This window comes from Callithrix jacchus, chromosome 5 (assembly GCF_049354715.1).
Source record: "Callithrix jacchus isolate 240 chromosome 5, calJac240_pri, whole genome shotgun sequence".
Classification (NCBI taxonomy): domain Eukaryota; kingdom Metazoa; phylum Chordata; class Mammalia; order Primates; family Cebidae; genus Callithrix; species Callithrix jacchus.
In genome coordinates, this window is record NC_133506.1 from 41128733 (window position 1) to 41150975 (window position 22243).

The 22243-nt window shown below is 51.9% G+C and overlaps 2 protein-coding genes and 1 long non-coding RNA gene across 7 annotated transcripts; 1 reads left to right on the forward strand and 2 right to left on the reverse strand.

The window, feature by feature from the left end:
* The first annotated feature begins 9 nt into the window (after positions 1-9).
* On the forward strand, positions 10-6404 carry CTSA (cathepsin A). 3 transcript variants are annotated; one of them, XR_013535213.1, is made up of 15 exons: positions 10-54; positions 244-428; positions 582-693; positions 924-974; positions 1058-1144; positions 1387-1542; positions 1877-1968; positions 2643-2727; positions 3302-3393; positions 3474-3552; positions 3645-3784; positions 4670-4745; positions 5350-5439; positions 5539-5738; positions 5992-6404. XR_013535213.1 is itself a non-coding variant. In XM_035298721.2 (15 exons), exons 2-15 carry the CDS (start codon positions 244-246, stop codon positions 6073-6075), a joined length of 1434 nt encoding a protein of 477 aa, XP_035154612.1. In that variant the 5' UTR covers positions 10-100; the 3' UTR covers positions 6076-6404. The 3 variants fall into 3 exon arrangements, 2 of the variants coding, with proteins under 2 accessions (XP_035154612.1, XP_035154611.2); XM_035298721.2 differs by having other exon boundaries at positions 10-100; positions 5634-5738; XM_035298720.2 differs by having other exon boundaries at positions 5634-5738.
* Positions 4950-5702, reverse strand: LOC144582480 (uncharacterized). The gene is made up of 2 exons (XR_013535215.1): positions 5563-5702; positions 4950-5140 (listed from the first exon to the last, which is right to left on the reverse strand). It is a non-coding gene; the product is annotated as an uncharacterized LOC144582480 (long non-coding RNA).
* Positions 6335-21187, reverse strand: PLTP (phospholipid transfer protein). Of its 3 annotated transcripts, none has more exons than XM_035298718.3 (16): positions 21114-21187; positions 20388-20498; positions 20190-20289; positions 18666-18794; positions 18241-18396; positions 16874-16937; positions 16727-16790; positions 15758-15849; positions 13315-13491; positions 13172-13231; positions 10239-10403; positions 10066-10133; positions 7357-7399; positions 7192-7255; positions 7032-7108; positions 6335-6637 (listed from the first exon to the last, which is right to left on the reverse strand). In XM_035298718.3, exons 2-16 carry the CDS (start codon positions 20485-20487, stop codon positions 6515-6517), a joined length of 1482 nt encoding a protein of 493 aa, XP_035154609.1. In that variant the 5' UTR covers positions 20488-20498; positions 21114-21187; the 3' UTR covers positions 6335-6514. The 3 variants fall into 3 exon arrangements, with proteins under 3 accessions (XP_035154609.1, XP_035154610.1, XP_035154608.1); XM_035298719.3 differs by having other exon boundaries at positions 21047-21187; XM_035298717.3 differs by lacking the exon at positions 21114-21187 and adding an exon at positions 20593-20707.
* Positions 21188-22243: the final 1056 nt, after the last annotated feature.

Here is a 22243-nt window from a genome sequence, read left to right on the forward strand (position 1 = left end):
ATGATCTGCAGTTCCCGGGCGCCTCCAGGAGAGGAAGGACGCGGGGGAGCAGAGGTGAGCTGGCACTGGAGGCTGCAGGGGTTCCCCGAGCCCGGGATCGGTGCGCGGCGGAGGAGGCTCGCGGGTGGGAGCTGGCGCTGGGGCCGGGGTTTCCCTCGCGGAGGCGCCCTCAGCTCCTTCCCGGGGACTGCGGCGCAGAAGCGCTGAGGAGCGAGTCCACAGCCCCTCTGCTGCCTCCCGCAGATGATCCGAGCCTCGCCGCCGCCGCTGTTTCTGCTGCTGCTGCCGCTAGTGTTCTGGGCGCCCCTAGGCGAGGCAGCCCCCGACCAGGACGAGATCCAGTGCCTCCCCGGGCTGGCCAAACAGCCATCTTTCCGCCAGTTCTCCGGCTACCTCAAAGGCTCCGGCTCCAAGCACCTCCACTACTGGTCTGCCGCCCTGTCTCTGAGCGGGATTGGGGGGAGAGATGATGGAGGAGGGGTGGGGGGTAGTTTCGCAGACCCCTGAGGATGCCTGGGAGCCCGGAGGGCTGGAAAGGGCCCCTCCACTTGGCGCCAACCCTGCTCTGACACCCCTCCCAGGTTTGTGGAGTCCCAGAAGGATCCCGAGAACAGCCCTGTGGTGCTTTGGCTCAATGGGGGTCCCGGCTGCAGCTCCCTAGATGGGCTCCTCACAGAGCATGGCCCCTTCCTGGTGAGTGGACAGCAGCAGGAAAGCACAGTTCCCAAAGCAAAAGGCTGGGGAAAGGGAGGAAGGGACTTTGTGATTTTCCAAAAAGTTTTCCTTACTCCTGAGCATCGGGATTTTCCTGTGCCTTTGGCTTTGCTGCCTGTACCTCTGAGGGGTTTTGCCATGTAAAGTGCCTCTTATAGTGGCCCTTTCCCTCCACCATGAGACTTACCCAACCATCTCCTCCTCCTCAGATCCAGCCAGATGGTGTCACCCTGGAGTACAACCCCTATTCTTGGAACCTGGTATAGCTGGAGCTGTGGGTCCTGTGGAGGTGTCTGGGCACTTGGATGGGGTGGCGGTTAGCTCATTTTTCCCTCCGCTCTAGATTGCCAATGTGTTATACCTGGAGTCCCCAGCGGGGGTGGGCTTCTCCTACTCTGATGACAAATTTTATGCGACCAATGACACTGAGGTGAGTCCTGTGCCTGCCCATCTGCCCCAGGCTCCCCAGTCCTCCATACATGGCCCGATGATGGGAGAAAGAGCCTGGCCTTGGAGTCCACTTTTAGCTCTGTCCTATGCCATTGTGGTATAGTGGCCAAGTCACTTCCTCTTACATAAACAGGGTGGATTGATGTCATTATCGCTGAGGTTCTTTCTAGTCCAAATACCAAAGCTTCCTGATTACCCTCTGTCTTGCTTTCCCGTCCCCAGGTCGCCCAGAGCAATTTTGAGGCCCTTCAAGATTTCTTCCGCCTCTTTCCGGAGTACAAGAACAACAAACTTTTCCTGACTGGAGAGAGCTATGCTGGCATCTACATCCCCACCCTGGCCGTGCTGGTCATGCAAGACCCCAGCATGAACCTTCAGGTGCAGGGCAGTTGCAAGAGGGAAGGGAGGCACCTTGTGACTGTGGCCTTGCAGTTAGCAAGGTCAGAGTGGTCAGCATCCCCATCCAACCCAATTTCCTGCATAACCTCCCTGCCGTGGCTGCCCTAGGACTGTCTGTGTGCCTCCCATAGCAGGAAACTCACTTGTCAGGCTGCCAGCTCTGTCCTTTGCATTGAGTAGCCTCCCACACCCACCCGCCCCCACAAACCATCCTGGGTTTCAGCTTCCGGATTGCTGAAGGTCTGGGTGTTAGGTGAGGGAGGCTCCTCCTCCTCATCCTCCACCTGAGCTGAGCACCCTGGGTGTTTCACAGGGGCTGGCTGTGGGCAATGGACTCTCCTCCTATGAGCAGAATGACAACTCCCTGGTCTACTTTGCCTACTACCATGGCCTTCTGGGGAACAGGTATGGGATAGGGCAGTTGGGCAATCTCTAGGGTGGGGCAGGTTACATGATCTTGGGTCTGTCCTCCAGGTACATGATATGCCAGGCCCATCCCAGGTTTATGAGCAGCTGGTGAGTTGCAGAAAGAACTTAGCGCCAAAAAAAACCAAAGAATAAAGATCAGATTTTCTTTTTTTTTTTGAGACAGAGTCTCACTCTGTCTCCCAGGCTAGAGTGCAGTGGCACGATCTTGGCTCACTGAAATCTACACCTCCCAGGTTCAAGTGATTCTTGTGCCTCAGCCTCCCTAAGCAGCTGGGACTACCACTGCTCACACCACCACGCCTGCCTAATTTTTTGTATTTTTAGTAGAGATGGGGTTTTGCCATGTTGGCCAGGCTGGACTTGAACTCCTGGCCTCAAGTGATCTGCCCACCTTGGCTTCCCAAAATGCTGGGATTACAGACATGAGCCACAGTGCCCAGCCAGAGATCAGATTTTAAAGGAGACCTGTTTTTATGACCCTGGGGCACCTCTTTGGGAGCTAGCTTAGGTGATATACAGACCACACCCCGTGATATCTTTCCTAGTCCCCTAGGGTCAGAGAGGTTGGTAGGAGGTGGGGGGTATGCTCACCTCCTCTGCCTTCCTCTTTCCACTAGAGGCTGATGCACTTTTCCTCTCATCTCCTACAGGCTCTGGTCTTCTCTCCAGACCCACTGCTGCTCTCAAAACAAGTGTAACTTCTATGACAATAAAGACCCGGAATGCGTGACCAATGTGAGGTTCTGCCGTCACTTTGCATCAGCGCTGCCATCCCTAATCCTGAGAACAGGATCACATTCCCTCCTTGGGGAATCCTTGTTCTCCATCCCTCATTGCTTTCTTATCTTGCACCTTTAAGCAATTTAGTGTTCTCTGGGACACGTGTCTAAGTGTGTATTCCCACCACCTGCACCTCCTATGGTGGCAAATCCCATAACCTCCGTGAGGGAGATAGGACTCCTTCACATTTATGGAACACCTGTACTGTGACAGGCATTGTGCTGAACTGTGTCTATGTAGATTATTTAAGCTTCAAGATTCCCCCTGAAAGATCATACTACCCACATGAAACTGAGGGCCATGAATTTGAAATCACTGTCTGAAGTCACAGTGTTAGGAGACAGTGACACTAGGATTTGGACCCAGGTCTGGGAAGATTCCTGCCACTGAGCCTCAGTTTCCCTACCTGTGAAAAAAGTGGGTAAAGGGTGAAGAGGTGAAATACAAGAGCAGTATATCTTGGGACAACTTGGTGGGTGGTGGAGGGACCGGGGATCTGGAAAGCATGGTAGCTTGGTGTGTATTGCAGCTTCAGGAAGTGTCCCGCATCGTGGGCAACTCCGGCCTCAACATCTACAACCTCTATGCTCCATGTGCTGGAGGGGTGCCCAGCCATTTTAGGTAGGTACTGCCAGGTGCCCCTGGGGCCCATCCCAGCCCGATCTGGAGGCTCCACACTCATCCCTCCACTTCACATGCAGGTATGAGAAGGACACTGTTGTGGTCCAGGATTTGGGCAACATCTTCACTCTCCTGCCAATGAAGCGGACGTGGCATCAGGTGTGCAAGGGCATGGGCTTCCTCCTGGTGAAGTGAGGGTGTGGGGAGAGGCAAGGAAGCAGAGGCTCTGACCCTTTGTCGGTGCCCTCCAGGCACTGCTGCGTTCGGGGAATAAAGTGCGCATGGACCCCCCCTGCACCAACACCACAGCTGCGTCCACCTACCTCAACAACCCATACGTGCGGAAGGCCCTCCACATCCCGGAGCAGCTGCCCCAATGGGACATGTGCAAGTAAGGCTCCATGGCCACCCGTGACTTGGGGTGGCAGGTTGCTGGGGCTTGAGGGTGTCGGCACATTCCCAGGGATCTTCTGTCTCAAGCAGTCCTCTCTCCTTGGCCTCCCAAAGTGCTGGGATTACAGGCATGAGCCCCCACACCTGGCCATCACATTGGTCATTAACGATATTACTTCTAGCTGGGTGCCGTTTCTCACGCCTATAATCCCAGCACTTTAGGGGAATGAGGCAGGCAGATCACCTGAGGTTAGGAGTTCAAGACCAGCCTAACCAACATGGTGAAACCCCGTCTCTACTAAAAATACAAAAATTAGCTGGGTGTGGTGGTGGCTGCCTGTAATGCCAGCTATTCGGGAGGCTGAGGCAGGAGAATCACTTAAACCTGGGAGGTGGAGGTTGCAGTGAGCCAAGATTGGGCCACTGCACTCCAGCCTGGGCAGCAAGAGTGAAACTCTGTCTCAAAAAACAATAACAAACTATTACTTCCATGTCCAATCTCCTGTGACCCCCAACAAGTAAAAGGGTGACACTGGGCCCAGCAGGGGCTGCTCAGGTCCATTTTGATTATTCAGTGGCCACACTCTCCCGTTATATGCTGTGACTCTCACACCTGCTGGCCCCTAGACACTAAATGCCAGTTGCATCCCAGTCCTCGTAACAACCGAACATGTCCCTATACATGTCTAAATGGGGGTGAGTTGAGGCTCTCCGAATCCCAGCCCATCATCCAGGTCCTAGAAAAGCTGACCCCCTAAAAACGGTAGTGGAACCCAGCTGTTTGCCTCCTGGGTTGAAGCTTGGAGATAGGAGAGATTTAATCTGTTGACTACTTTTTGTCCCTACCTGGTCTTCCTGGGGCCTCCTCATGTGTTCCTGGCAGCTTCCTGGTAAACCTACAGTACCGCCGTCTCTACCGAAGCATGAACTCCCAGTATCTGAAGCTGCTTAGCTCACAGGTGAGTGGGGACAGCACAGCTGGATCCACTAGCAGCCTTAGGACCCCAGAGTAGCACAGCAAGCTGGGCGCCCCTTTAGACTTCCCGTCAGGACAGGGGAAGCTGAAATTCTAAAAGGCTGTGCAGAGTCAGGATTTGAACCTGGGTTTATCCCCACCCATGCCACCCTGCTATAGAAGGTCTTCACCAGCCAAAGAGCCTTAATGGTGAGAGGAGCTTCATTCATGCCAAAAACAGGCCAACAGAGGTCCAGGGTGGGAGGAGACCTTGTCCAAGTTCATGTAGGAGGCACTGGCAGGGCCAAGTTAGGAGTAGATTCTGTCCAGCACAGCGGTTAAATTTGCCACATAATCTTGGGCAAATTTCTTAAATATCATGAACTTCAGGTTGCCCATCTGTAAAATGGGGATAATGATATCTACCTTCAAAGGTAAAACGTTTAGCAGAACACCGGACATGCAGTAAGTCATCAGGAACGTGAGAATTCCCTGGTTCGTGCTATCTAGCTCATCCCCTTGAATTCCCTGAGGGGTAGGCCTCGAACTAGGGAAGGGCTGGGGCCTGGGCTTCTTCCACCCCTCATTTTTACCCCATCTTACTTTAGAAATACCAGATCCTATTATATAATGGAGATGTAGACATGGCCTGCAATTTCATGGGGGATGAGTGGTTTGTGGATTCCCTCAACCAGAAGGTAAGGCAGAGATTCCTGGCCCTGGGATAGGGCTGCTTTGGAGGTTGGGGGTGGGTATGCCTGGGAGCGGCCGGCTGGCTGCCTGGCTATGGTCCACAGAGGGCAAGTGGAGGAATTCCCAACCCCGAGGTCTTGCTGGCAGCTGTGAGCAAGGATGCAGCTGCTGTAGGCTGATGTCTTTCCTGGTGGAGCAGATGGAGGTGCAGCGCCGGCCCTGGTTAGTGAAGTATGGGGACAGCGGGGAGCAGATTGCTGGCTTCGTGAAGGAGTTCTCCCACATTGCCTTTCTCACTATCAAGGTAGGGCCTGAGCCTGCTGAGAGATAACTGGGCCAGAGGCAAAGGAGCAGGGCCCACCCGTCCTTTCCCTCCGGCTGCCTTTTATGCTGGGTCATGGGTCACCATCCAGCCCCTGTATGGGCAAGTTTTTTTTGAAGAGGGGTGGGGAGGGTTCTGGGAAGAATAAAGGACTTGGGATGAAGGAAGCCCCCACGGGTGAGCAGTTATATGAGGAGGGAATGGGGGTCAGAATCTCACAAACGTTGCTCCTCAGGGCGCTGGACACATGGTCCCCACCGACAAGCCCCTCGCTGCCTTCACCATGTTCTCCCGCTTCCTGAACAAGCAGCCATACTGATGACCACAGCGACCAGCTTCCCCACGGCCTGCTGCAGTTCCTCCTAGCCTCTCCTGCTAGGAGAGTCCTCTTGTAAGCAAAGTGCCCCTGCAGGGCAGGTTCTGCCTCTGGGACTCCCACAGACAGCCTGGGGGTAGGTTAGCACTTCGTTCTCAGTAGTTCCTGAATGGGGTGGCCTGGCCCCCTCTCTGCTTAAAGAATGCCCTTTATGATGCACTGATCACATCCCAGGAACCCAACAGAGCTCAGGACAACCCACTGGGAGGTGGTGGAAGGACTATAATTGATGGATTCACTGATTATGGAATTAAATTGGATACAGCTTCAAACCCCGTCTTCTCTGTGGCACTGGGGGTTAGAGGGGCCACTATAGGATACGAATGTGGGGAAAGAGGGGTTGGAGTCCTGAATGACAGCTGCCAGTGTGGGGTTCGAGGGCTCAGACAGCTGCTGTGGAGGGTGGGGGGGCAGTGGATGCCATGACATCAGCAGGCCGGTTCTTCTCAATCACCTCTCGAAGCCCTTTGGCAAAGTGGAGATCAGCCCCAATGGTGAGGAAGCCCTGTTCAGGGGACAGAGAGGGGAGTCTCATTTATTCATTCAGTTACTGAAGCCAGAGTTTAAAGAGTCTTTGTCCTTCAGGGGCTCAATCTAATGGGTAATTCCTTGTCAAGGTGCTAAAACGAGGCTTTAGGACTATAGACTATGGGTACCAAGGAGGGCTTCTTGGAGGAGGTGACCTCTGATCTAAGACCTGAAAGATTAGTAGGTGTTGGGAAAGAAGAAGAGTGCTCTAAAGAGAAGTTACAGTGTGTGCAAAGGCTTTTAGGAGTCTTAAGATTAAAACAGGAGCTGGGGACTGGTAAGTGAGGAGCTGGGGTCAGTTGGTGGAGGGCACTGGGGGGTTATAGAGGGGAAAAGCCCTGCCCTCCTTCCCCATCCCACCCCCCACTCACCGCATGGTTCGTCACCACCTCACGCACAAAGTTGATACCCTCAGGTAGTGGGATCTGCACCCCACGCCAGGTCCGCTCTGTGGGTGGGAGCACCCGGCTCAGTCTGGGTCTGCCCAGCTCAGCCCTCCTTCCTTCCTCTGTCCTCACTCCCCAGCCTTACCATTGAGCATGGGCATCACTGCTATCTGCAGCAAGGTCTTCAGAGGGGCCTGTAATGGGATCAGCTGGGAGGGGAGGGGGGAAACAGGGCAGCGAGTGGGGGGTGGGCTTGCCTTTACCTGCCCACTCTGACCCCAGCCCAGCCCACCCACCCTTCCCCACTCACAGCCAGCGATTCCAGTGCAGACTGGTTGGAATAGATTCGAAACCTGCGGGAGAGAAAGCCCTGTGGGCATGAAGCCTGGAAGCTCCCCTTCCTCAGGCCACCAGGCCTACCTGCCAGAGGTGCATGAGCTGCAGGCTCAGACGCCCCACCCAGGCACCTTTCCAGGTGCTACAACTTTACAGGTATCCCTGGGCCAGTCACTGCTCCCTCGTGGGTCTCCTTTTCTCCAAGTCTGCTACTGTTTATTTATTGAGCACTTCTAATGTTCCACACTTCTGCTGGTGGCTTTGCAGGTGTTATTTTATTTAACAAAACTCACATTGCTTAGTTCCTGTCCGACACTAAGCATATTTATTTACTTTTTTTTTTGAGGCAGGGTCTCACTGTGTTGCCCAGGCTGGAAGGTAGTGGTGCAATTTCAGCTCACTGTGGCTTTGACCTCCAGGGCTCAGGTCAGCTTCCCACCTCAGGTTCCCAAGTACCTGGGACCACAGGCCTGCATTACCATGACAGGCTAACTTTTAAATTTTCTTTTTTCTTTTTCTGTTTTTGAGATGGAGTCTCTTTTTTTTGAGACGGAGTTTCTCTCTTGTTACCCAGGCTGGAGTGCAGTGGCGCAATCTTGGCTCACTGCAAGCTCTGCCTCCTGGGTTGAGGCTGGAGTGCAGTGGCACGATCTCGACTCACTGCAATCTCTGCCTCCAGGTTCCAGCGATTCTCCTGCCTCAGCCTCCCGAGTAGCTGGGATTTCAGGTGCCCGCCACCACACCCAGCTAATTTTTTGTACTTTTAGTAGAGATGGGGTTGGCCAGGCTGGTCTCGAACTCCTGACCTCAGGTGATCTGCCCACCTCAGCATCCCAAAGTGCTGGGATTACAGGCATGAGCCACGATACCCGGCAACTTTTAAATTATTTGTAGAGACAGGATCTCACTTCGTAGCTCAGGCTGGTATTGAACTGGCCTCAAGCAATCTACCCACCTCAGTCTCCCAAAGTGTTGAGATTACAGGTGTGAGCCACTGCGCCCAGCCAACATGTTTAAAAAGTTAATATCAAATATTTTAAAATACAGTACCAACCGATTTAGTCCTTCTAACAAGCCTGAGGAGTAGGCACTATTAGGATTTGCACTTTATAAATGAGGAAAATGAGGCCCCGCAAGGTTAAGTATGCCTGAAGTCACACAGCTGGGAAGTGTCAGAACCTGCCTCTAAAACCTGGGGTCCTACATCATCTGTAGCCCTAGAACAGCACTGTCCAGTCGGATTTTCTATGAAATGTGGCTTAGTGCAACTGGAAAACTATTTTGTTTTTTGTTTCTTTGAGACACAGTCTCACTCTATTGCCCAGGCTGGAGTGCAGTGGCATGATCTCGGCTCACTGCAACTCCCGCCTCCTGGGTTCAAGCGATTCTCCTGCCTTAGCCTCCTGAGTAGCTGGGACTACAGGCACACGCCACCATGCCCAGCTAATTTTTTTTGTATTTTTAGTAGAGAGAGGATTTAACCATGTTAGCCAGGATGGTCTCAATCTCCTGACCTCATGATCCACCCGCCTCAGCCTCCCAAAGTGTTGGGATTACAGACGTGAGCCATGGCACCCAGCCAAAACTATTTAATTGTAATTAACTTAAACGTAAATAGTCACATGTGGCTAGTCTACCATATTGGCCAACACAGCCCTAGAAGGCAGATGCTACTTTTACCTGTACTAAACACATGTAGAAAATGAAGCCTAGAAAGACAGAATGGGCTGGGTATGGCGGCTCATGCCCGTAATCCCAGCATTTTGGGAGGCTAAGGTGGGCAGATCACTTGAGCCCAAGAATTGGAGACCAACCTGGGCAACAAAGTGAGACCCTGTCTCTACAAAATATAAAATAGTTAGGCATGGTGGTGCACACATGTAGTCTCGGTTACTTGGGAGGCTGAGGCTAGAGGATCACTTGAGCCCAGGAGATTAAGGCTGCAGTGAGCTATGACTGCACCACTGCAATCCAGCCTGGGCAACAGACTGAGACCATCTCAGAAATAAATACAGTAAAAATAAAAGAATAAGGCCAGGTGCAGTGGCTCGTGGCTGTAATCCCAGCACTTTGGGAGGCCAGGACAGGTAGATCACTTGAGGTCAGGAGTTCCAGACCAGCCTGACCAACATGTTGAAACCCTGTCTCTACTAAAAATGCAAAAATTAGCTGGATGTGGTGGTGCACGCCTGTAATCCCAGCTACTTGGGAGGCTGAGGCAGGAGAATTGCCTGAACCCAGGAGGTAGAGGTTGCAGTAAGTCAAGATCTCACCATTGCACTTCAACGTGAGCAACAAGAGCAAAAGTCCATCTCGGTGGCGGGGTAGGGGGAAGGAATAACATTTTTAAAAAAGAAAGATAAAATAGCCTCAAGGTCACAAAGCTGTGTTGTGCTGAGGTTTTTATCAAAACCCACGTTCTGATCTTTGCTGTGTGACTGTGGCCATGTTATTTAACCTTGTGGACCCATTTGCTCATCTCTCATATCTGCCCTGCCTGCCTCTGGGATGTGCGAGAATGCAGAGGAGTTAGGCTTTACCAAAGCACTTTTGTGTACATTAACAAAGACAGACCCCAGCTCTCAGTGGCTTATAGGTATGACTGAATTTTAGCTCCAACATCCCAGTGGACAGGTGGGATTGTCCCCAAGACACTGAGATGCAGGGAGGTGTGCCTGCCTACCTGCGCAGGTCCAGCTGCGTGCGCAGGGCCTTCCCCCGGAGAGCCATCTTGGCGCTGAGACGGGCATCCTTCGGGAACATGGGGAGGAGGATGTTACTGACCCAAAAAATCAGTAACCCATAGCCCATTTCTCCCTGACCCCTGGCCAGCAGCCCCCACTCTGGGATCCGCACCATAGTCATGCTGGACAGCTGGACCTCAGGCTGGTCTGGTGGGACCAGGGCAATGGTGACGCTGGCAGTGACGGAGATGGTGGTGCCAGCAGGCTTGATGGTGCAGTGCGGTGGGGCCAGAACACGCAGCTCCAGCTTCAGTGGGGAGTCAATCACTGCTGGGCTCTGGGGGATGGGCAGCAGGGGTGGGTCAAGTCCCTGCTGTTTCCTGTAGAGCCCCCAGGGAAGAAGGGGAAGGAAGGCAGGTGCGGCTTCTGCCCTCTGGGGACCTGGGGACTCAGATATTGCAAATACAGAGACAGCTGTGGCTTCCAGAACCCTCAGAGCTGCATCTAGCCTTCATGCCTTTGCCACACAAAGGAACAGGAATGTATTCTTCTCTTCTGCTTCCTGAATACCTCTCAATATTCAGGTCCATCTCCAATCCAGACTCTTCATGAATGTCCTTTTTGCATTTGTATCTCAGCCCCTTGTCATATCTTTTTTTTTTTTATACAGAGTCTCTGTTGCCCAGGCTGGAGTGGAGTGGTGCGATCTCAGCTCACTGCTACTCTGTCTCCCGGGTTCAGGTGATTTCTCGCCTCAGCCTCCCATGTAGCTGGGATTACAGGTGCCCGCCACCACACCTAGCTATTTTGTATTTTTAGTAGAGATGGAGTTTCGCCATGTTGGCCAGGCTGGTCTCAAACTCATGACTTTGGGTGATTCCCCCACCTCAGCCTCCCAAAGTGCTGGGATTACAGGTGTGAGCCACCGCGCCCGGCCATATCTTCTTTCTCTAAACTGCTATGCTTTCTTCTATAGGCAGCGTAGGAACACTGTAAGATGCAACTGCCTAATCTTCACCAAACATGATTCTAAACACTGTATATGTGTTGGCTCCTTTAAACCTCATAACAAACATTTGAGGCAGGTATTATTACTGCCAATTTTGTTGTTTGCAGGGGGGAAAACCCTGCAAGAGCCAAGTCAAGGGTCTGAAGCTTCAGCATGTTCTCATATAAATATAGAACTAGAAAGGAATTAGAGAAACAGTTCAATAGTTATTCCTATATATATAAATAATCACATAGCTATTTATATGTAATCATAAATATATACATATATAATCTTTAATCTTACTAATAAGTCTCAGGTCACTAAATATGGGACTGAAGTGGCACTGGAAAAGAGGTGACCCTAAGGCAAGATGCTCTAAGCCCTCTGTCACGCCTGCATAAGGGCTGCTGGAGGGTGCCTCGGCTGTGCAGCAGCATCAGCGTTGGGAAAGCGCCCACTGTTAGCCGGCTAGGGACGGAGACATCCAAGCGCTCTCCCAAGCTCTTGTGGCAGGCCTGACAGCTGTCAGAGAGACCCACAAACATCCGGGGACTTAATTGTCTCTCTGTGGTGCTGTGCTTCAGCGGTCACATTCTATAGCTACTTTTAAGTTCTGCTTCTGCACCTGGTTCCTCTTTTTCTTTGAAGATAAGAATTAGTAATAGTAACATAAATCTTAGTGACCTTGTTATTTCTTTACAAGTATGAAAAAAGTTCTCCTTGCCTTGGCTTCTTCAAAGTCTTGGGCCCCTGTCTCCAAGACACATGATTTATGTGACCCTATCACTAACCACCATTACCTCAGCCTACCTGCCCTGCCCCCTGCTGTGTATGCAATAAAAGTCAGAGCGTCCAGGCACTTGGGGCCACTGCCGGACTCTGCACCTTGGTTGGCATGGACCCCTGGGCCCAAACTCTCTTTTCTCTATCTCTGTCTTGTGTCTTTTGTTTCCACAGTTTCTCATCTCCACACCAGCAGAGAGGGGCTCACGGGACCCTGTAGGGCTGCACTCGATGGTTGTTGTTTATTTCTTTTTGAAATTTATTTTTCAGGCTGGGTGCCATGGCATAAGAATCGCTTGAACCTGTCAGGCAGAAGTTGCAGTGGGTCAAAACTGTGCCACTGCACTCCACCCTGGGTGACAGAGTGAGACTCTGTCCCCCTCTCCAAAGAAAATCTGACTAAATATTTATTTTTCAATAGGGATAGGGTCTCACTATATTGCCCAGGCTGGTCTCAAGCTCTTGGGCTCAAACAGTTTTCCCACCTTGGCCTCTCAAAATCCTCAGAGTATAGGCATGAGCCATCACACCCAGCCCTAATCCCATTTTTGAGATGGGGAAATTGAGGCACAGGGAGGTTAAGTAACTTGTAGAGCTTATGTACTCAGTTTCAGAACTGGGCTTGAAGCCCAGACAGTCTGATAACAGAAACCCTGCCCTTAATTGCTTAGCCATAAATTTGATGATGACAGCGACTGAATTATTTCTTCTGAAATGTGGAACTCTGTTGGGTGTGGTGGGTGGCTCACACCTATAATTCCATCACTTTGGGAGGTGAAGATGGGTGGATCAGTTGGGCCCAGGAGTTCAAGACTGAGCAACATGGCAAAACCCTGTCTCAACAAAATATAAAAATTAGCAGGGCGTGGTGGCACAAGTCTGTGGTCTCAGCTACTCACTCAAGAGGCTGAAGCAAGAAGATGACTTGAGCCCCGGGAGGCAGAAGTTGCAGTGAGCCTAGATTGTGCCACTGCATTCCAACTTGGATGACAGAGTGAAACTCTGTCTCAAACAATAAATAAAATGTGTAACTCTTACTCCCTTCCCCCATAAGCAAAAGAATATGTTAATTATTATTAAAGCCCCCATACTTGCAAAGCTTGAGTTCTCTCTCATCCTCAGCAACTCTGCGAAGGAGACAGGGCAGGAAGGAGCAGGAAGGACCAGCCTCCTTCACAGATGGGAATAGCCATGACAAGGCAGAGGGGACTGGCCACAGACAAGAGACCAGGCCCCTGTCTGTGTGGCTGCCACTGGGATCCCCACCTGCACCCCTCCCTGGTCTCACTGGCATGCAGGTAGCCCTATCCCTGCCCCTCGCCAGCACTCACCAGCAGGACAATGCTCCCAAAGTAGCTGGCCCTCAACAGCATATCCAGGTCATGGGGCACCTGAACAGGGGAATCAGGAGTGAGAGAGTGGGCTCTGTCACAGACCCCCCTCTTGCCCATCCCACAAACTGGCCCTGGCATACCTTGTCCCCCACCAGCGAGAGCTGCAAGGCCCCTGCCCGGAAGTAGCTCTCCATGGCAGAGTCGAAGAAGAACTCAGAGAAGGCCACATACACCATCCGCTCCTCCTCCTGCAGCTGGGGCTCCACCGCCCGGTTGGGGAGACTCCAGTTCTTTTCTGTCAGGGGGAAGAAGGCCCCCTGGGGTGGGGCACTCAGGGTCAGGGTTGAGGCAGACTGGACTGACAGCAGATACCTCTTGGCCCTGTGCTAGGCATTGTGGGGGGATGGCAGGAACCCAGCTGCTGTTCTTGGTGGACTCACAAGCACATCTCTTGTTGTTTGTTTGTTTTTTTTGGCTTTTGAGATGGAGTCTCGCACTGTCGCCAGGCTGGAGTGCAATGACGCTTTCTTGGCTCACTGCATACTCTACCTCCCGGGTTCACATGATTCTCCTGCCTCAGCCTCTCAAGTAGCTGAGATTACAGGCGCATACCACCACACCCGGCTAATTTTTTGTATTTTTAGTAGAGACAGGGTTTCAGTATGTTGGCCAGACTGCTCTCAAACTTCTAACCTTGTGATCCACCCACCTTGGCCTTCCAAAGTACTGGGATTACAGGCATGAGCCACTGTGCCAGGCCAACAAGCACATCTCTTTTTTGAGACGGAGTTTCGCCTCCCGAGTAGCTGGGACTACAGGCGCGCACCACCATGCCCAGCTAATTTTTGTATTTTTAGTAGAGACGGGGTTTCACCTCGTTGACCAGTATGGTCTCGATCTCTTGACTTGGTGATCCACCTGCCTCGGCCTCCCAAAGTGCTGGGATTATAGGCGTGAGCCACCGCGCCCAGCCAAGCACATCTCTTAAAAGGCATTGGAGGGAGGACACCTGCTACAAGGCAGGGAGCCCGTCAGACTGGAGGAGGGAGGGTCACAAAAGGTTTCACAGAAGAGGTGACATGTGAGTGGGCCTTGAAAGCTAGAGGCAGTAACAACAGCTACTGTTTACATATACTGTGCAGACTCATCAAGCTTCTGTGCCAAGTTCTCTAAGCTGTTTACCTAGATCAACTCTAATCTGCATAGCAATGTATGCTTTCTTACTGGATTATTTCCATTACACAGACACTGAAAAGTTATGCTTAGGGCCATGCAGCCAGTCAGTGGCAGAGCTAGGATTTGAACTTTTCGGGCGTTCTTTTTCTTTTCCTGTAGAGATGGGGTCTCGCTATGATGCCCAAACTGGTCTCAAATTCCTGGGCTCAAGCAATCCTCTCACCTTGGCCTCCCAAAGTATTGGGATTACAGGCATGGACCACTGCACCTAACTGATTCTAGCTCCCGAGTCTGCACTCTGAAACTGCTATACTCTGGAAGACCAAAGGTAGTGTCTACACATAGCTACGTGGCCTTGGGCAAGTGATGTCACCTCTACAAGTAAGTCTCAACATCCCTAAAATGAGGATGATGTTACTACCTGACTCACAGAGTTGTGAGAGGATGAAATGAGATTATTTGCATAGAGATTTGTGTCCAACTCCTTCAAGGGAGCTGGGGAAAGGCCATGCATGAGCAAAGGCCCTGAGGTGGGAATCGAGGGGTCAATTTGGGGAACAGCAAAGAAACAGGATAAGATTTAAAAGATGGGACCAGGCAGAATGCATTGGCTAACGCCTGTAATCCCAGCACTTTGGGAGGCTGAGGTGGGTGGATCACCTGAGGTCAGGAGTTTGAGGCCAGCCTGACCAACATGGTGAAACCCCTGTATCTACTAAAAATATGAAAATTAGCCAGGCGCGGTGGCTCAAGCCTGTAATCTCAGCACTTTGGGAGGCTGAGGCGGGTGGATCACGAAGTCAAGAGATCGAGACCATCCTGGTCAACATGGTAAAACCCTGTCTCTACAAAATACAAAAAATTAGCTGGGCATAGTGGCACGTGCCTGTAATCCCAGCTACTCAGGAGGCTGAGGCAGGAGAATTACCTCAACCCCGGAGGCGGAGGTTGCGGTGAGCTGAGATTGCGCCATTGCACTCCAGCCTGGGTAACAAGAGTGAAACTCCATCTCAAAAAAAAAAAAAAAAGGAAAGAAAGAAAATTAGCTGGGCATGGTGGCACGCACCTGTAGTAAGCTACTTGGGAGGCTGAGGCAGGAGAATCGCTTGAACCGGGGAGGCAGAGATTGCAGTGAGCCCAGATGGCACCATTGCACTCCAGCCTGGGCAACAAGAGCAAAACTTCATCTCAGAAAAAAAAAAGATGGGGCCAGGTAAAATTAACAGGGCTCAAATGCCAGACCCAGGAGACTGAACTTATTTCTGTAGTAATAGGTGGCCATAGCATTCTCACTATTGAGAGTGGGCTCATCAGAACTGTGCTTTAGGAAGTAAAATCATGCAATTTAGCAGAGAAAGAAGTCTCTTTAGGAGGTCAGAGGTTATACAACCAGCCCAAGCAGCTCACCCGGAAGTCCATGTCCAGGTTGCTGGTAGAAGCCACAGGATCCTTCATGAGGGAGTAGTCAATGCCAACGAGGTCATCCACAGAACTGCGCACTGCAGGAAGGGGCTCAAGTCACTCACAGCTGTGTGATATGGGACAAGGTGCTTAACTTCTCTGGGCTCAGATGATGATACATTCATCCCTCATAGGCTTGTCATGAGGATCAAATTAGTTTTTTTTTTTTTTTTTTTTTTTTTTTTTTGAGACAGATTCTTGCTCCATTGCCAGGTGCCAGGCTGGAGTGCAGTGGTGCAATCTCAGCTTGAGTTCGAGAGCAGCCTGGTCCAACATGGTGAAACCCTGTCTCTACTAAAAATACAAAAACTAGCCAGGCATGGTGGTGGGTGCCTGTAATCCCAGCTACTCAGGAGGCTGGGGCAGGAGAATTACTGAACCTAGGAGGTGGAGGTTGCAGTAAACCAAGATTACACCACTGCACTCCAGCCTGGGTGGCAGAGCAAGACTCCATCTCAAAAAAAAAAAAAAAAAGATGGGATGGGGTTCCTTTCCCTTGGTTTCTCCTACCTCCTCCTTCCCTTCTCATGCCTGTGTGTGATGGGACAATATCTTTCCCCCACAGGAGACAGAGGTCATGGCTTAGAAAAAGGGAATTTATGTTAATTGAGCACCTATTACATTCTAGGTGATGAAGACAAATGAGATGCCAGTTATCAGCACACACATATTGAGGACCTTGACAGCTATTCTCGGATAACCCTCACAGCAAGCCCAGGAGGAGGTACTGCCAGCCAAGTGAGAAAACAAGCACTTTGCCCAGAGAGAAATCAGCACTTACCCAAAATCACAAAGCAAATCAGCTCCAGAGGCCACATTTGAACCCAGGACTGTTCAACAGCAGGGCTTGGAAGGGGCCTGCTCTGAGGTGCTGCATGACAGCTGCACACCTGGCCTCACCCCCCACCAACTCACCAGGAATGGTGTCCAGGAGGGAGTTGAGCAGGACCGTCCCTGCATGGTAGAGTACGGGGCAGATCTGCGAGGTGGGTCAGAGTCAGGGCCTTCTCAAAGTGAGAGCATGCCCACCCTGGCCACCCCACAACCTGCCACTGCCCACACCTGCTGGTTGAGGAGGAAGCGCATCCCTGAGGTGATGAACGTGGAGAGAAACTCATACACCTTCCTGCGAGGAGAGGAGAGGCCAGGTGAGCCCAGAACCTGCCCCTGCCCCAGTCCAGGTCCAGATCCAGGAGAAATCAGTGAGGGAAATAGTGGCAGTGGGAGTCCTCAGCTTCAGCCTAAATAATAGCTCCTCCATGAAGGTTTTCCAAGAACCAGGCCCAAATTCCCTCTTCAGCCTGATCCTCAAGACCTCGCGACCTACTCGCTGCTCCCACCAGCCAAATGAATCCACCCGCAGTGCTTCAAACCCGCTCTGAGCATCCCCACATCCATCCCTTCCACCCTCTGCGTTCCTACCCTGTAATTTCCCATCTGAACTCAGATGCTTCCTCTTCCAGGCTGTCTTCCCAGATTCCTCTCCTCTGAATCCCCAAAGCACTTTCTTAGTCCCTCTCTCCAGACCCTGACAACAAATGTTTCTTACTCCAGATAGACTCTGAGCTCCTTCCTGCATTCTCAGAGCCTGGCATATACTTTGATGAATAAATAATACTGTCAGTGTACCAGCACCAGGTGATAATCCACCATGTTCTTTCCCCCACCCTCTTCCAGAACAAAAACCATATCTCCTTCTCAGCAGGAAAAATTAAAAAATAGGCCAGGCACAGTGGCTCACACCTGTAATCCCAGCCCTTTGGGAGGCCGAGGTGGGAGGATCATCTGAGGTCAGGAGTTTGAGACCAGCCTAGCCAATGTGGTAAAACCCCATCTCTACTAAAAATACAAAAAAAGTAGCTGGGCATGGTGGTGCATCCCTGTAGTCCCAGCTACTTAGGAGGCTGAGGCAGGAGAATCGCTTGAACCCAGGAGGTGGAGGTTGCAGTGAGCTAACATTGTGCATTCCAGCCTGGGCAACAGAGCGAGACTCCATCTAAAAAGATATATATATATATATATATATATATATATATTATTTTTGTTATAATTATTTAGAGATACCAATTGAGAATCCAGTACATAGCCAACTGTGCATATTAGTCCTCACAATTACTCATATCTAAGTGGCCAGCACTTAAATATGCATTTATCATATGCCAAGTGCTGTTCTACATATTTTTACATGTACCAACACAATCCTGGCAATGAGCTTATAAAATAGGCTTTACTATTATCTCCATGTTACCTGTGATGATATCAAGGCACTGAGCTTCAGTGACTTGCCCAAGTTCACACAGCCAGGAAGTGACAGAGCTGAGCTTTGGACTCAGTTGGTCTGATTCCCAAGCCTGTGCACTTTGCATTGCGCTAGGCAGATGAGCTATGGGGCTCAAAAGGGGTGAGCTGGGGTTGGGGATGGGACTTACTTGAAGGTTCCACCAAAGGCCGCATGCATCCTGGAGACAGAAGCCTGGCAGGAAACATTGGACACTTTCATCCGGCCAGTGGGATCCCGGGACAGCTCCAGACCAGTGCGGATGAACACACCCTCAGCTGAGGCGTTGATGTAGCCCCCATCATAGCTGCCAAGGGGGTTAATATTCACTCCAGGTAGGAGCTTAATTAGTCCTCAGTGCCCCCATGCATCATGATACCTCTTAGTAAGGTTTCACTTCCTTCCACACATCCTACCAAACCCTCCAATCAACTCTTATGAAGTGAATATGCTTGTTCCTATTGTACAGATGAAGAAACTAAAACTCAGGAAGGCTAAGGGGGTTGCCCACAGCCCCACAGCACCTCGGGCCCTCCTGACCCACCCTCCACTTCCCTGAGGATGCTGGGCCCTTACAAGAACCAGTAGAGCAGCTGTCTCCGGAACTGCAGCCCCAAGGAGGCATTGGTGATTTGTAGCATCAGTTCCTGCTGTGGCTGGAAATCGAGCTCGGAAGATGTCAGCTGCAGCTCTGTGACCTTCACCCTACAGGCAACCTCAGGGTCAGATCCAGGGCAAGCAGAGAGAACTCCACCCAGCCACAGGAAATGTGTCTGCTCCTCTTTCAAGTCCAGGCTTGGGGAAGTGGGAGTGGGTGGAATGAATTCTTCTTCCATTGTCTCTCAAGTGCCCAACTTAGACTTGGGTGACTCAAAGTTGAACTTGGGTGGCTGAGAGATGAGGTCTTCCTGTTCCAGGTGTTAAAAGTGAGCTTAACCCCATCACTTAGAAGTCTTGTTTGCTTGTTTGCTGGGCAAGGTAGCTCATGCCTGTAATCCCAGCACTTTGGGAGGCCGAGGCAGGCAGGTCACTTGAGGTCAGAAGTTTGAGACCAGCCTGGTCAACATGGTGAAACCCCCGTATCTATTAAAAATACAAAAAGTAGCTGGGCGTGGTGGCATGAGCCTATAGTCCCAGCTACTCTGGAGGCTCAGGCAGGAGAATCACTTGAACTCAAGATGCAGAGATTGCAGTGAGCCAAGATCGTGCCACTGCACTCTAGCCGGGGCAACAGAGCAAGACTCCCTCTCAAAAAAAAAAAAAGAAAAAGTCTTGTTTGCTTGCACCACCTCCCCTCCCACATCCTGGGGTTGCTAGACTCAGTCTTTTTAACTTTTATTTATTTATTTATCTATTTTGAGACAGAATCTCTCTCTCAAGCTCAGGCTGGAGTGCCATGGCATGATCTCGGCTCACTGTAACCTCCGCCTCCTGAGTTGAAGCGATTCTCCTGCCTCAGCCTCCCAAGTAGCTGGGTTTGCAGGCGCCCACCACCACGCTTGGCTGATTTTTGCATTTTTAGTAGAGACGAGGTTTCACCATGCTGTCCAGGCTGGTTTTGAACTCTTAACCTCAGGTGATCCACTCGCCTCAGCCTCACCAAAGTGCTAGGATTACAGGCATGAGCCACCACGCCCAGTCTAGAACCGGTCTTTTAACAGAGGTTCACTTTGCTTCCATCACCTAAGCTCCGCCCCTTATCTCTTAGTCCCCCCCATCCTAAACCAAACGTAGAGCCTTGAGTTCCCCCACCCATCTCATTAGCTCCACCCCATGCCCAAGACTCCACTCTTATCCATTGGCAAGTTCCTTTACTCCACCTATCTGGTGCTCTTCGGCCACGCCTCACATCCACGAGTTCTGCTGCTTTCTTCTTGGCCCCACCTACCTCCTCCAGGCCACGCCCATTTGCCTGGTCCCGCCTATGATGGCTTGCTAGGTATCTTTTCGGCCCCATCCGGTTTTTTAAGTCGTGCCTCATCGGCTTGGCCACGCCCCCTCCCACTCAGCCTCCAGTCTCCCGAGACCCCGAGATTTCTCGGGCCCCGCCTCCACCGCCGAGGCCCCGCCCCGGATCGCGAGGCCCCGCCTCCCACTTACTCAGAGATGTTGTAGTAGAAGTGGCCCTCTTTGCCCCGCAGGTCCGGAATGGTGATGGTCTCCAGTTCTTGCTCCAGAAAACGCAGCCCCTCCTGCTTCACTGAGGCAGAAGCGAGACCCTTAGCTCCCACTCACACTGTTGGGGCGACCCCTACCCCCGTCCTTTCCCGTCCGTCCCTGTCTGCCCCTGCGCCTTACCCAGCTCCAGCGCCTTGGAGGTGACGCGAATCTTGCAGCCTGGGAGCTCTGCGTGAGCGCCTACCAGCAGCGCCAGGAAAAGGGCCTCATAGAGGGCCATGGCGAGCGGGCCTGTGGGTGGGGTGGGGTCGCAGGAGTTATCTGAGCGGTGTAAACCCATTCCTTGGACGTCCAACCATAAGTGTAGACTGGCCTGGATCGTTACCCTCCAGATAACTCTTCGGGGAACTTGGAACCAATAATCTTGTCTCCATTTGGCAGATATGGAAACTGAGGCTCAGAGAGGCGATGCGACTTGCGCTGTGGCTCCCAAAGGATATGGGACACGGGGGAGGGGACGTCCCCAGTTCCCTCGTGCTACCGCCGCGTGATGAATTTGGACCGCCAGGGACCAGCCCCCACACCCCCCAACAACCTCCCCTTTCCTTTAGCAGTGGGTCCGCGCAGGCTTGCACGTTGCCATGGCAACGACTGCACGCGCATTCCTGGAGGGTGGCTTGCGGTCTCCTAGGCCTCGCGCCCGGGGAAGAGAGCGGGTGGCCGACCAGGCCATGGTCTCTCGGGTCTCCCGGCTCCCTCAGGTCCTAAATCTCTCCCATCAGATATTCTGCCTGGTGTCCCCCGTGTCAGCGCCCTCCTTCAGCGGCTCTCCTCCCCACCTCAGCTTCAGTGCCCACGCGGCTCGGCGAGGAACTGGGGACGGGATGGGGACGCGCCCCAACTCACTTAGCGGTGGAGCTGGGGGGCGGCGCGGTCACGTGGGGTGGCGGGCAGCTTAGGGGATCCGAGCGACCGGGTCTGGCGAGCAGGGCTGTTCCAGCCTCTTTTATAAAGCCGGGCCTCCCCGACCCCTCCTCCTCTCTGCAGCTCTCCCCTCCTCCTCCGGGGGCTGGGAGGGGACGGGGCGGGTCGCTGGCAGCTGGGTGAGGGAAAAAGGCTGTACGGAGCCCCGTGACAAGCCCAGCCGCTGTCTGGACAAGTGGGGGACCCAAGCCCAGGGAGAGGGAAGGAAGTGCAGGAGTCAGCCCACTCAGCCCCAACAATTCTGCTTTGCTGGGACCTTGGTTCAAATTACAATTACCCATGTCTTCCTGGCACGATCTTGGGCAAGTCACTTCACTTGGGTCACTGACCCTCAGTTTCTTACTTTGCTAAATGTGCACGATGATAGGAACTACCTCTTAGGCCTTTATTGTGACCAAGTCCAGGCACAATGTCAAGGCACATTTTTTCCTTCCCTGCCACCCATCATCATCTCAGGACCTCCTTGCTTGGCTTTGCTATAGGTCCCACCCATCTGTCTCTGTGTCATCACCTGGAGACCTTTCCCACTTGGGAAAGCAAATCTAGGCAAGTGCTATCAGCCAAGGAACACACCACACCAGCAACTGGAATCACCCTAGAGGAGGAAGGTTTGCCATTTCTCAGGGCTGATGGATTTTTTTTTTTTTTTTTTTTGAGATGGAGTTTCACTCTGTCACCCAGGCTGTAGTGCAGTGGCGTGATCTCAGCTCACTGCAACCACTGCCTTCCAGAGAGAGATTGCTTTGACTTCCCAAAGTGCTGGGATTACAGGTGTGAGCCACTGCACCTGGCCTTTTTTTTTTTTTTTTTGACAAAAAATTATTATTTTATTTATTTAAGACAGGGTCTCTCTATGACAGGCTGATCTCTAACTCCTGGGCTCAAGCAATCCTCCCACTTCAGCCTCCTGAGTAGCTGGGACTACAGGCACCCATCACCACACCCAGCTAATTTTTCTAATCTTTCTTTCTCTCTCTCTCTTTCTTTTTCTTTTTTCTTTCTTTTCTTTCCCTCCTTCTTTCCTTTCTTTTTTTTTTTTTATTTTGAGAGAG